General features: G+C 50.8%; 1 protein-coding gene across 5 annotated transcripts in view; it reads left to right on the forward strand.

Annotated features, from left to right (window-relative positions):
• Positions 1 to 15,234, forward strand: part of LOC122542948 (homeobox protein Meis1-like) — a 552,868-nt gene that overhangs the window by 518,283 nt on the left and 19,351 nt on the right. For all 5 annotated transcript variants that reach the window (XM_087984102.1, XM_087984106.1, XM_087984103.1 and 2 more), the window contains exon 10: positions 13,876 to 13,934. In XM_087984102.1, the coding sequence (XP_087840228.1) occupies positions 13,876 to 13,934 (59 nt within the window). The remainder of the gene's footprint in view (positions 1 to 13,875; positions 13,935 to 15,234) is intronic.

Genomic DNA, 15,234 nt, shown 5'->3' on the forward strand with positions numbered 1-15,234 from the left:
TGCTAAACGCTTTGCTTCTGCCCTCTCCTCACCTTCTGCCCCTTCCCCTTCCCCTGATCTTCCTTTATCCCCCAGTCCACCTCCCCCTGTCCTGATTTTCCCCTTCCCTCATCTGTCACTTCCCTCCTTGCCTGCTCATTTTTTTACTAAACCATATTCTTGCGTGGGTGTCACTGGAAAAGATGGGCATTTGTTCCCCATCCCGAATTGCCCTTTGAGCGGAGTGTCATGTTCTGCCATTTCAGAGGTCACATAAGTGTCAACCACAACTGTAGGCCTGGAGTCACGTGTCTCATCATAAAAGAATCGCTATACTGTAGAAACAGGCCCTTCGGCCCAACAAGTCCACACTGACCCTCCGAAGAGCATCCTACCCAGACCCATTCCCCTACCCTATTACTCTACATGTACCCCTGACTAATGCACCTAACCTACACATCCCTGAACACTATGGGACAATTTAGCGTGGCCAACCCACCCTAACCTACACATCCCTGAATGCTATAGGGCAATTCAGCATGGCCAATCCACCCTAACCTACACATCCCTGAACACTATGGGCAACTTAGCATGGCCAATCCACCCTAACCTACACATCCCTGAACACTATGGGGCAATTTAGCATGGCCAATCCACCCTAACCTACACATCCCTGAACACCATGGGCAATTTAGCATGGTCAATTCACCCTAACCTACACATCCCTGAATGCTATAGGGCAATTCAGCATGGCCAATCCACCCTAACCTACACATCCCTGAACACTATGGGGCAATTTAGCATGGCCAATTCACCCTAACCTACGCATCCCTGAACACTATGGGTAATTTAGCGTGGCCAATTCACCTAACCTACACATCCCTGAACGCTATAGGGCAATTCAGCATAGCCAATCCACCCTAACCTACACATCCCTGAACACTATGGGGTAATTTAGCATGGCCAATCCACCCTAACCTACACATCCCTGAACACTATGGGGCAATTTAGCATGGCCAATCCACCCTAACCTACACATCCCTGAACACCATGGGCAATTTAGCATGGTCAATTCACCCTAACCTACATATCCATGAACACTATGGGGTAATTTAGTGTGGCCAACCCACCCTAACCTACACATCCCTGAACGCTATAGGGCAATTCAGCATGGCCAATCCACCCTAACCTACACATCCCTGAACACTATGGGCAACTTAGCATGGCCAATCCACCCTAACCTACACATCCCTGAACACTATGGGGCAACTTAGCATGGCCAATCCACCCTAACCTACACATCCCTGAACACTATGGGGCAACTTAGCATGGCCAATCCACCCTAACCTACACATCCCTGAACACTATGGGCAACTTAGCATGGCCAATCCACCCTAACCTACACATCCCTGAACACTATGGGGCAATTTAGCATGGCCAATCCACCCTAACCTACACATCCCTGAACACCATGGGCAATTTAGCATGGTCAATTCACCCTAACCTACATATCCCTGAACACTATGGGGTAATTTAGCGTGGCCAATTCACCCTAACCTACACATCCCTGAATGCTATAGGGCAATTCAGCATGGCCAATCCACCCTAACCTACACATCCCTGAACACTATGGGGCAATTTAGCATGGCCAATTCACCCTAACCTACACATCCCTGAACACTATGGGGCAATTCAGCATGGCCAATCCACCCTAACCTACACATCCCTGAACACTATGGGGCAATTTAGCATGGCCAATCCACCCTAACCTACACATCCCTGAACACCATGGGCAATTTAGCATGGTCAATTCACCCTAACCTACATATCCATGAACACTATGGGGCAATTTAGCATGGCCAATTCACCCTAACCTACACATCCCTGAACACTATGGGGTAATTTAGCATGGCCAATTCACCCTAACCTACACATCCCTGAACACTATGGGGTAATTTAGCGTGGCCAATTCACCCTAACCTACACATCTTCGGATTGAGGGAGGAAACCGGAGCACCCGGAGGAAACCCACGCAGACATGGGGAGAATGTGCAAACTCCACACAGAGAGTCGCCTGAGGCTGGAATCGAACCGGGGTCCCTGGCACTATGAGGCTAACCACTGAGCCACCCTACTGCTGTGCCACCATGCCAGCCAGACATGGGTAAGGATTTCCCTCCCAAAAGGGTATTAGTGAACCCATTGGGTTTACCTGACAATTGGCAGTGGCTACGTGTTTGAGGCTAGTTAGAGCTTCATTTTATTTTATTTCAAAGTTGAATTGTTTACCTTCGGTGGGATTTGAATGTACAACCAAACCAGAAAAAAGAAAACGAAATAACTGCAGGCGCATGGAAATCAGAAATGGCCAGGAAAACTCAGCAGGTCTGGCAGCATCCATGTCAAGAGAAAACAAAGTTAATGTTTCGGGTCCTGTGACCCTTCCTCAGAGCAGATGGTGCCAGACCTTTCTGTTTTTATACCTAATTTGGGACTCGGATGATCAGCCCAGGAGCATTACCATTCTGCCATTACGTTCCCACTTTCTGAGTGGCATGTGCTCTCTCATTCTTTCTCTGTTTGATCTGATCCTGCCTTGCTTTGCTGTAGCACTCAGTAATAACCCCAGCAACAGTTTTCATAGAATCACAAAAAGTTGGTTCGCTGGGGCAGCAGGTAATTAAGAAGGCAAATCGAATATTGTCCTTCGTTGCTCGAGTTTAAAAGCAGGGAGGTTATGTTGCAGCTGTGTAGGGTGCCGGTGAGGCCACGCCTGGAGTACTGTGTGCAGTTTTGGCCTCCTTCCTTGAGAAAGGATGTACTGGCACTGAAGGGGATGCAGAGGAGGTTCACCAGCTGGATTCCAGAGTCATAGAGTCATAGAGATGTACAGCATGGAAACAGACCCTGCGGTCCAACCCGTCCATGCCGACCAGATATCCCAACCCAATCTAGTCCCACCTGACAGCACCCGGCCCATATCCCTCCAAACCCTTCCTATTCATATACCCATCCAAATGCCTTTTAAGTGTTGCAGTTGTACCAGCCTCCATCACTTCCTCTGGCAGCTAATTTCATACACGTACCACCCTCTGTGTGAAAAGGTTACCCCTTAGGTCTCTTTTATATCTTTCCCCTCTCACCCTAAACCATATGCCCTCAAGTTCTGGACTCCATAACCCCAGGGAAAGGACTTTGCCTATTTATCCTATCCATGCCCCTCATAATTTTGTAAACCTCTATAAGGTCACCCCTCAGCCTCTGATGCTCCAGGGAAAATAGCCCCAGCCTGTTCAGCCTCTCCCTGTAGCTCAGATCCTCCAATCCTGGCAACATCCTTGTAAATCCTTTCTGAACCCTTTCAAGTTTCACAACATCATTGCGATAGGAAGGAGACCAGAATTGCACACAATATTCCAACAGTGGCCTAACCAATGTCCTGTACAGCCGCAATATGACCTCCCAACTCCTGTACTCAATACTCTGACCAATAAAGGAAAGCATATCAAACGCCTTCTTCACTATCCTATCTACCTGCGACTCCACTTTCAAGGAGCTATGAACCTGCACTCCAAAGTCTCTTTGTTCCGCAACACTCCCTAGGACCTTACCATTAAGTGTATAAGTCCTGCTCAGATTTGCTTTTCCAAAATGTAGCACCTCACATTTATCTGAATTAAACTCCATCTGCCACTTCTCAGCCCATTGGCCCATCTGGTACAGATCCTGTTGTAATCTGAGGTAACCCTCTTCGCTGTCCACTACACCTCCAATTTTGGTGTCACCTGCAAACTTGCTAACTGTACCTCTTATGCTTGCATCCAAATAATTTATGTAAATGATAAAAAGTAGTGATCCCAGCACTGATCCTTGTGGCACTCCACTGGTCACAGGCCTCCAGTCTGAAAAACAACCCTCCACCACCCATCCTTTGTCTTCAACCTTTGAGCCAGTTCTGTATCCAAATGGCTAGTTCTCCCTGTATTCCATGAGATCTAACCTTGCTAATCAGCCTCCCATGGGGAACCTTGTCGAATGCCTTACTGAAGTCCATATAGATCACGTCCACTGCTCTTCCCTCATCAATCCTCTTTGTTACTTCAAAAAACTCAATCAAGTTTGTGAGACATGATTTCCCACGCACAAAGCCATGTTGACTATCCCGGATCAGTCCTTGCCTTTCCAAATACATGTACTTCCTGTCCCTCAGGATTCCCTCCAACAACTTGCCCACCACCGATGTCAGGCTCATTGGTCTGTAGTTCCCTGGCTTGTCCATATCACCAGTTGTGTCGGTAAGGTTTATGATGAGAGATTGAGTAGACTGGGGCTCATTGGAATTTCGAAGAACGAGGGGAGAAAACTTATAGAAACATATAAAATTATGAAGGGAGTAGGTAAGATAGAAGCAGCGAGGTTGGTTCCATTGACAGGTAAAACTAGAAGTGGGGGCTATAGCCTCAAAATAAGGGGGGGGGAGCAGATTGACCACTGAGTTGAGGAGAAACCTTTTCACCCAAAGGGTTGTGAAACTGTGGAGTTACTTTCCCAATGAGGTTACTACATTGAATGTGTTTAAGGCAAAGATAGATTTTTGAACAGTAAAGGAGTTAAGAGTTATGGTGAGAGGGTGGGTAAGTGGAGCTGAGTCCATGATAATGATCAGCTATGATCTTATTGAATAGTGGAGCCTGCTGGAGGGACCAGGTGGCCTACCCCTGTTCCGACTTCTTATGTATGTTATGACCTTGTGGTCTCACACAGAGGCACTGAATGTCACCCACAAACTCTCCAGTGGCTTCCTTTTGAATTATTCGAAGATTTTCTAATTCACTTTCCTTCTAATATTCAATGGTGAAGGCCCAAGTGGTCCTATTGCATTTCAGTCAAAGAGAGAACAGCCCGTTTGAAATAAACACGAGTGCGGCCGTGTAAGAAGCTGGGAGAGGAAAGTCTAAGGGAACATTATTCATTGCGTCCTCAGTAAAAGTCCTCCTATGTCACAACGTCATAGCTGTGGGAGGTGGACTGAGGTGGACAAGGTCAGGAGTCACACGACACCAGGTTGTAGTCCAACAGGTTTATTTGAAATCACGAGCTTTCGGGAGCGCTGCTCCTTCGTCAGGTGACCCCTTCGGTCCAAGTTGTCCATGCGGACCACATCCCTAAACTGAACTCGTCCCATTTGCCAGCCTTTGGAGAATTTCCAGGACATGATCAGCAACGCACCTCAGACACCACCCTCCAAACCCACGACCACTTCCATCTGGAAGGACAAGGGCAGCAGATACAGGGGAACACCACCCTCTTTGCAAGTTCCCCTCCAAACCACTCACCATCCTAACTTGTCCTGGGTCAAAATCCTGGAATTCCCCTCCCTCAGGGCATTGTGGGTCAACCCACAGCAGGTGGACTGCAGCGGTTCAGGCAGGCAGCTCACCCCCCCCCCCCCACACTTTCTCAAAGGGCAATTAGGGATAGGGCAGATAATTCATGCCCACACCAACGATGCCAGATCTTGTGAAAGAATTTTTTTTCAGAAAGATCTGTACCTAGAACGTGGGCTGAATAGGGTCGAAGTTCATAAGAGGAGTAGGAATGAGAGGGCATAGATTTAAAGAGATATGCAAATGAAGCAGGGGGTGGGGTGATGTGAGGAAAAAAACGGTCTGACCCAGCGAGTATGAGGGTGTGGAACGCATGGCCTGGAAATGTGGGCAGGGACTTGTCAACTGAGCCATTCAATAGGGCCATTAGATGGCTTTTTGGAGAGATATGGAAATCAGGCAGGAGACTGGCACTCAGTATTGATGTCATTCGAAGAGCGAGTACAGGCTCAATGGGCTGAATAGCCTCCTTCTCAGACTCTGTGGTGCATGTTTGACACAAAGTTCCCAAAGAGCTCTGCTCAGTAGAATGCGTTATAGACAGAACGTGTGTATAAATGCTCTGGATGTTTAACAGCGCTACCTGCACAGTTTCTGGTAAACTCATAGCAAACCCTTACCAGGAAACCAGGGCCTGTGGATGGGCTGCCTACCAACCTCATGTCCTGAGGTGTTATTGTGGCCCTACGTCTGGAGCAGCACTCAAACAGGACAAGAGTGAGCCTTCAGAGTTAAACTGACGCTCAGTTCACCAGCGATACCCCAGAACACTGCTGTTAGATCACTTCGAGAGGATCCAATCACTTGGAGTGGATCCCAGCACCTAAGCCTATTCCCCTGCACCTAGAGTGGATCCCAGCACCTAGAGTGGATCCCAGCACCTAGAGCCTATTCCTCAGCACTTAGAGTGGATCTAACACCTAGAGTGGATCCCAGCACCGAGAGCCTATTTCCCTGCACCTAGAGTGGATCCCAGCACCTGGAGCCTATTCCCCAGCACCTAGTGTGGATCCCAGCACCTGGAGTGGATCCCAGCACCGAGAGCCTATTCCCCAGCACCTAGAGTGGATCCCAGCACCTGGAGCCTATTCCCCAGCACCTAGTGTGGATCCCAGCACCTAGAGTGGATCCCAGCACCTAGTGTCTATTCCCCAGCACCTAGAGTGGATCCCAGCACCTAGAGTGGAGCCTATTCCCCAGCACCTAGAGTGGATCCCAGCACCTAGAGTGGATCCCAGCACCTGGAGCCTATTCCCCAGCACCTAGAGTGGATCCCAGCACCTAGAGTGGATCCCAGCACCTAAAGCCTATTCCCCAGCACCTAGAGTGGATCCCAGCACCTAGAATGGATCCCAGCACCTGGAGCCTATTCCCCAGCACCTAGAGTGGATCCCAGCACCTGGAGCCTATTCTCCAGCACCTGGAGTGGATCCCAGCACCTAGAGTGGATCCCAGCACTTAGAGCCTATTCCCCAGCACCTAGAGTGGATCCCAGCACCGAGAGCCTATTCCCCAGCACTTAGAGTGGATCTAACACCTAGAGTGGATCCCAGCACCTAGAGCCTATTCTCCAGCACCTAGAGTGGATCCCAGCACCTAGAGCCTATTCCCCAGCACTTAGAGTGGATCCCAGCACCTAGAGTGGATCCCAGCACCTAGAGCCTATTCTCCAGCACCTAGAGTGGATCCCAGCACCGAGAGCCTATTCCCCAGCACTTAGAGTGGATCCCAGCACCTAGAGTGGATCCCAGCACCTAGAGCCTATTCCCCAGCACTTAGAGTGGATCTAACACCTAGAGTGGATCCCAGCACCTAGAGCCTATTCCCCAGCACTTAGAGTGGATCTAACACCTAGAGTGGATCCCAGCACCTAGAGCCTATTCCCCAGCACCTAGAGTGGATCCCAGCACCTAGAGTGGATCCCAGCACCAAGAGCCTATTCCCCAGCACCTAGAGTGGATCCCAGCACCAAGAGTGGATCCCAGCACCGAGAGTGGATCCCAGCACCTAGAGCCTATTCCCCAGCACCTAGAGTGGATCTAACACCTAGAGTGGATCCCATCAGCTGAAGAAGGAATCCAACACCTGGAAGCGGATTGCACCACCTGGAGTGGATCCCTGTGCCGGATGCCAATCCTGGCATGCACCCCATACGTGGAATGGATTCTTTCACCTGGAGTCGATCCCATCACCCAAAGCAAACCCTGGAGTTGATCCCTGTCCCTGGTGGAGAACTGGCCGCTGTACTTGGTGAGGATCCTGATACCTGCAACAGATTTCTTTACCTGGGCTGTGGTTCCCCTCATCATTAGTGGATCCCTTCACCCGGAGTAGATCTGTATACTCAGAACAGAATCCTGTGCCTAAAGCAAATCATTTCAACCGGAGTGGATTTCTGTGCATGGAGTAGATCTTACCAATATGGCTGGATCCTTAGACAGACTTGATCCTTGTAACTTAAGTGGACCACTTCACATGGAGTTTTCCCCCCCGTCCCCTTCACTTGATGTGGATCTCGTCACTGGAATCGATCCCTGTAACTGGAAGAGATCTCTTCACCCAGAGGAATGTGGAGAGGATCCCTTCAGCTTCAGTCAAAAAAGTTTAGCAAACGGGCCCATTGCCCGATGACGAAGAGGGAAGGTGCAGAGTGCGAATCCACTCGGATTGCGGTAATCCACCCTGATTGTGGTAATCCACTCCAATGAAGTCAGGGGCCACAATGGATCCTGGGTGCGGGGATCCAGCCAGGGCACGTGGATCTGGCCCAGATGCGGCAGGCGGGAATGTGGATCCAGTGTCTCCTCTGTCGCCAGGTGGGGCGGCCATTTTGAAAAGCAGTCAAAGGTGATGCAGCTAACAGCCTCAGTGCGTGTTTCCTCAAAGCAGGAAGAGAATGCAAAACACACCAAATTGCCAGGAATCGGGAAAAAAATTACCCAAAGGAACAGAGCGCGATTTCTCATGAACAGATTACCTCAGCTCCCTGGAGCAAAAAAGCAAAAACCTTTCTTTGGGAAGAATCACTGGAAGTATATCTGTGTTTTTCTTCCAATCTCTCTCTCAAAAAAATGAGAAATTGGAGTCCAGAGAGAGTACAAGCAAGTCAGTGCAACAGTTGGTAAAATAGAACGGCTTTCATGCTCTCTCCCCCTCTCTCTCTGGAAGGCCCCAGGCTTTGTTGCTAAACAGTTGACTTGGAGTAAAATCATGAAAGGGGTGAAGCCAGCTGAGCCGTTTGTGGTGGTGAGTGAGGGGCCCGGCCGAGATGATGGATCACTGACAAACATTTTCTCGGGCTGTCAGAGGCTGTGCTTTCAACCGATTCAGATCAGACGAGCCTTGATGCTTTTCTCTCTCTCTCTCTCTCTTCGTTCAGAAATCGCCCTCAGCAATATCCAGGAGATAAAGGGAGAGATGGGTCGGGGTGGAGGGAGGGGTGAGGAACAAGACAAGGCAGACATTTCAAGAATGAGGGGCCATCGCTCAGACTTTGGTATCCCTCAGTGAGCGGGTGTCTGAGGGTATGGGCTATTCCCCCGTGGTTCCTGTTTCTGGAGGTGAACGTTTTGTGTGGGGGTTGGGCCGGGGGCGGGCCAGAATGGAAACATGGGGGCACCAAGACCTCGCTGCTTCAGGGGCTCTGGTGACAGGAGGGCTACACGTTCAGCTGAGACCCTACCACAGGATGGAGGGGGAGGTTTTTATCCTTCTCTGTAAAGGACATTGGTTCGGCCACTTTTGGAACACTGAGTTCGATTCTCATCTCCCTGCTACAGGATCGACATTGTGAAACTTGAAAGGGTTCAGAAAAGATTTACTAGGATGTTGCCAGGGTTGGAGGATTTGAGCTACAGGGAGAGGCTGAACCGGCTGGGGCTGTTTTCCCTGGAGCGTCGGAGGCTGAGGGGTGACCTTATAGAGGTTTACAAAATGATGAGGGGCACGGATAGGATAAATAGACAAAGTCTTTTCCCTGGGTTGGGGGCAGTCCAGAACTAGAGGGCATAGGTTTAGGGTGAGAGGGGAAAGATATAAAAGAGACCTAAGGGGCAACTTTTTCACACAGAGGGTGGTGTGTGTATGGAATGAGCTGCCAGAGGAAGTGGTGGAGGCTGGTACAATTGCAACATTTAAGAGGCATTTGGATGGGTATATGAATAGGAAAGGGTTTGGAGGGATGTTGGCCGGGTGCTGTCAGGTGGGACTAGATTGGGTTGGGATATCTGGTCGGCATGGACGGGTTAGACCGAAGGGTGTGTTTCCATGCTGTACATCTCTATGTCTTTATGAGATTTGAGAATATAATCTCTATGAGAGATCTTGAAACATAGGAGGGGGGCTGGACAGAGATTTTTTTTGTCCATTCACAGGATGAGGGTGTTGCTGGCCAGGCTGACATTTATTGCTCGTCCCTAACTGTGCAAAGGGCAGTTCAGAGTCAGCCATATTGCTGTGGGTTTGGAGGTCACGTGTAGGCTAGACCAGGTAAGGACAGCAAATTCCCTTCCCTGAAGTGCGCTCATGAATGGAATGAGATTTTTCCGACAGTAGGTGGCCCAGTGGTTAGCATTGCTGCTGCACAGTCCCAGGAATCCCAGTTCGATTCCAGCCTTGGGCGAGTGTCTGTGTGGGTTTCCTCCCACAATCCAAAGGTGTGTAGGTTAGGGTGAATTGGCCATGCTAAGTTGCCCCATAGCGGCCAGGGATGTGCAGGTTAGTGCATTAGTCAGGGGTAAATGTAGGATTAAAAAGGTAAGGGAATGGGTCTGGGTGGGTGACTCTTCGGAGGGTTGGTGTGGACTTGTTGGGCCGAAGGGCCTGTTTCCACACTGTAGGGAATCTAATTCTAAAAGAAAATCGGCTACTGACAGGATGTTCCCCATTCTCAGAGGAATCTAGAGCTGGGATGCTGTTTAAAAATGAGAGAAGTCTCTCTATCAGCGAAGGCCAGATCATTGGGTTGATTCAAGTTTTGCATTTGGAGAGGATTTTGAGCACTCGGTGAGTTGCTTATTGTGCGTGGCCATGGGTTTGAGGCAGCACTGTGATTGGTCGTGATCTTATTCAATGGCAAGGGCAGGCTGAATCCCCTGTTCTTTGGGCGGCACGGTGGCTCAGTGGTTAGCACTGCTGCCTCACAGCACCAGGGACCCGGGTTCGATTCCCGCCTCAGGCCACTCTCTGTGTGGAGTTTGCACATTCTCCCCGTGTCTGCGTGGGTTTCCTCCGGGTGCTCCGGTTTCCTCCCACAGTCCAAAGATGTGCAGGTCAGGGTGCATTAGGCATGGGAAAAATGCAGGGTTACTGGGATCGGGTGGGATGCTCTTTGGAGGGTCGGTCTGGGCCGAATGGCCTCTTTGTAGGGATTGGATGATCCTGAGTTGTACATTTGGGTGACAAAAGCAGTGTACCCATAGCCCCCCTCGTCACCACCAGGAGCTCTCTTCAAGTCATGGTGCAGTCACTACCCCTCCCTCTCAGAACCAGGGTATGCCTCACCTTCTGGCCTCTGCCATGCCTCCTAGCTCCGTCCAGATGTTCATAAGATGCAGGAGCAGATTTAGGCCATTCGGTCCATCTTCTCCACCATCTGATCGGCCCCTCACCCCCATTTTCCTGCTCTAACCCATTGCCCATTATAAACCTGCCTCTCTCCTCCCAGCATCCACCGCACTTTGGGATAGCTAATTCCACAGGACCACAATCCTTTGGGTGAGGTAGTTCCTCCTGAAGACTGTTTTAAATTTGCCGCCCCTTGTCCTAAGACGAGGGGCCTCTCGCCCCGGAATGCCCCACAAATGGGAAGCACCCAACTCCAGCCTCCCCTGAGGGTATTATCCAGGGGAATGGCCTATCAATGGTGTTGTACAAAATCGATAGAGGGTCCCGTCTTGTTTCAAAGGTCCATATCGAGGGCTGACGGGGATATTTGGTGGGTCGGTCACCCAAGATCTTTCACATTTGCACCCCCCCCCCCCACCTTCCTTTCAGTGAGTGAGTGGTTTCCAATCAAATACCTCTCCACGATACCCTGATCAATTCAGAGTGCCTTGCTGTTTTGTTAGTGGAGCAATAGGACGTCACAGGCTCATTGTGGGGTGGGGGATGGAAGCCATCTTCAAACGTTGTCCCACGTAGGTCATTTCTGAGTCCTCACCTGGCAATGGGCAGACCCACCTTGGGTGGGGGGATTGCCAGAAATAATTACTCAGTTAGAACCTCGAGCGGTGAGCTAGACCGACATAAAGTGAGACTCAGGTCACTCAGGCCTGCTTTGCCATTTGATCATGTTACAGAGCTGGGCGTGGTGGTAGTGTCTCTATCTCAGAGCCAGGAGGACCAGGTTCACCTGCTCCAGAGGTGTGTCATAACATCGCTGAACAGGTCGATTATAAAATATCTGGAGTTATAGGGTTTGTACAATACTGGAAAAGGCCCTTCAGCCTATCATATGTATACTGGTCACCAAACATTCCCATTCTAACACCATTTTCCAGCACTTTGCCCATTATCTCATAGAATCCCTACGGTGTGGGAACACGCCCTTCGGCCCAACAAGTCCACACCAACCCTCCGAAAAGTAACCCACTCAGACCCGTTCCCCTGACTAACCTACACATCCCTGAACGCTATGGGACAATTTAGCATGGCCAGTTCACCCAAACCTGCACATCTTTGGATTGTGGGAAGAAACTGGAGGAAACCCACGCAGACACGGGGAGAATGTGCAAACTCCACACAGAGAGTCGCCCGAGGCTGGGAATCGAACCTGGGACCCTGGTGCTGTGAGGCAGCAGTGCTAACCACTGAGCCACCGTGCCACCCCACCCTTGTACATGACAGCGATTCAAGTGTTCAGCTGAATGCTACTTGAGGGTTCCTGTCTCTACTGCCCTTCTCGCAGTGAGTTTCAGACGCCCATCACCTTCTGGGATTAAAACATTCTTTCTCCAATCTGCTGCTCCCTTTAATTTAAAATGGTGCCCACTGCTTCTTGGGCCCTCTACTAAGGGGAAACATTGACTCTCTCCATGTCCCTCAGAGCTAGGTACACCTCAATCAGATCCATTACCCCCTGGCCCTCTCGTCTGCCTCCTCTACTCCAACCCGAGTGATCTCTCCTCGTAGCTGAGATAGTGTTGAGGTGAGGACAGGAGTAGGCCTAGGGTTAGGCCTCAAGCCTGCCCTGCTGTCCACCAAGATCACGGCTGATCTGGCTCAGGCCTCAACTCCTCTTCCATGCCAGCCCCTCTTTCAGGTAGAAGTGGGCATTTTGTGAAGATTTGCTGCCAGCTCACAGCTTTCTGTTGGCTCTCACATCGGGTATCCCTGTTCTCTCACCCAGTGAGAGTTCAACGTCCTCCTGAGGGGTCACCTTTATTTCCACACATTGAAAGTTTCAATTTCATCCCAGTCCCCCTTCCACAAACTGTGCTACATGCCTTTGAGCTACAAGTTTATTTTTCATGGGGTTTGGCAATGGTAGTTGCCCCTTGAGAAGGTGGGGGTGAGCTGCCATCTTGAACCGCTGCAGTCCATGTGCTGTGGGTTGACCCACAATGCCCTGAGGGAAGGAATTCCAGGATTCTGACCCAACGACACTGAAGGAACAGCAATGTATTTCCAAATCAGGATGGTGAATGGCTCAGAGGGGAACTTGCAGGGGGTAGTGGTCCCCTGTATCTGCTGCCCTTGTCCCTCTAGATGGAAGTGGTCGTGGGTTTGGAAGGTGCTGCCTGAGGATCTTTGGTGAATTGCTGCAGTGCATCTTGTAGATGGTACACCCTGCTGCTACTGAGCGTCGGTGGTGGAGGGAGGGGATGTTTGTGGGTGTGGTGCCAACCAAGCGGGGGCTGCTTTGTCCTGGGTGGTGTCGAGCTTCTTGAGTGTTGTTGGAGCTGCCCCCATCCAGGGGCAAGTGGGGCATATGATGTTGAATTTGTAGAGTGTAGTTTGTAACCCAATTTACTGTTAACCATTAAGGAGAGTGACCTATCATAAAATATTGAGCTGGATTATACATGGCGCCATTAGAGATGTTGTGGTTAAGGTGGGGATAGGTAGGTGCTCGAGAGAGAGAGAGTGAGAGAGCGGAAGCCGAGGAGAAGGTGATGGGTTTCAGGAAAGGGTAATGGAAGGCAGGTCAGGTGTGGAGCAAAGGAGGAACATGGCTGCTTTATAAATTCTGTATGTTGTTGCATTCCTCTGGAATTATACCTCTGTCAAAGCACAGCTGGATAACAGCTGCCACATGGTGAAAGTGAGGACTGCAGATACTGGAGATCAGAGTCAAGATTAGAGTGATGCTGGAAAAGCACAGCAGGTCAGGCAGCATCCGAGGAGCTGGAGAATCGACGTTTCGGGCAGGAGCTCTTCAAGGGGTTGTCCTGCTGTCCTTTACCATGTGGTGCCACATGGTAAGCACCGACCCGGCTGCCATGTTGATAGCTTATCCTGGTATTTGAGGGAGGGCTTCGCTTCAATAACTGCTGTCGTTTTCGTTCAGGTTCATCAACGCAAGACGCCGAATCGTCCAGCCAATGATCGACCAATCAAATCGAACAGGTATCTCTTTTACTAATTGACTCTAAGTGGCCATTGATGGCCGTAAACAGGTCGAGGCAGCGGGCCGTGGAGGGGGTCGTTAGGGCCGACTGCCTGCCCCTCTTCCGCGGTTACGTTAGGGCCCGGGTGTCCTTGGAGAAGGAGCACGCGGTGTCCACCAACACCCTGGAGTTGTTCAGGAGAGGTGGGCGCCGCAGGGAGTGGAGTGCATTATTTCTCCCTCCAACTGTATTTTGATTTAGTCCCTACCCTCCCCCTCACTGTTTTGATCACACAGCACTGCCCTTTGATGTGAAGGGCAGTGTTTGTCACTGGCCACTCGGGTGTTTCCTATCTTCCTGGTGGTGGAAACTGAATAAAGATTCGTGCACTTTGTGTCTTTCACTGTGTCTCACACCTGCACACACACACCATGGGGGCTGGGGGGAGAAATAAGCACTACCGCAGTATTGCAGTATCATTACTGCCAGGTTGTTTTTGCCGCTGGCATGATGTAGCGAGAGCCTGGTAATGTCGAGGGAGCCTGACTCTGAGTGAAAGTCACGGGATGGGGACGGACTCTGGGAAGGCCAAGGCCTACGCAGTCATGACGGGATTGGTCGTTAATGTCCTTCCCGTGACGACGCGACGAGAGCGGTAGGGCTTCCTGCTCAGGTAGCTCCAGCAGAACCACACGCCTCTGTAAACCCCCGGCCCACCCCCGTCCCCACGGTAACAGATTCCATGCTCTCACTGTGGGCTGTACTTCACTGAGGTACCGAGGGGTGTCTGAGACTTTCAGACTGGGCCCACCGTCGCTCTCTCGGCCTGGAAATGGATCAGGTTGCGCTGGGCAGAAACCTCCTGGAAGCCGAGTGCCCTGTCTTAAAGACGATACCAGTTCCTCGCTGCTTGTTATAACCCGTACGGGACCCCTCTGATCTTTCGAGTCTAAATCCGCCATCAAAGATGGCCGCCTCATGGTCAATGGCAAATTGATCAAACTGAAACAGGTCCTAGAAAGCGCTTTTTATTTTGAAACGTCTTTCCATTAACCGTCCCACCCCTGGTGCAGTATACCGAGAGAGGGCACACGGCAATGCCCAGAGGTGCCAGTGCTTCTTGGTTGACCCATTCGGTTGGCGGTGGGGGGGGGGGGGGGGGGGGGGGCTGGATCCGGGAACCCCATGGCACTTTCTCACCAAAGTGCAGCTGGGACCGTGCCCCTGCGCTGGTAGCCGGCATTCCCCATTCGACCAATGCCGTCTCACCTCATGAGGAGCTGCTAGTGGGATCTTGCTGTGCGCAAGAGGGAGCCCAC

The sequence above is a fragment of the Chiloscyllium plagiosum genome, unplaced genomic scaffold (assembly GCF_037043375.1).
Source record: "Chiloscyllium plagiosum isolate Xiang-an unplaced genomic scaffold, Cpla_swu_hap1 HiC_scaffold_47, whole genome shotgun sequence".
Taxonomy (NCBI): Eukaryota; Metazoa; Chordata; class Chondrichthyes; order Orectolobiformes; family Hemiscylliidae; genus Chiloscyllium; species Chiloscyllium plagiosum.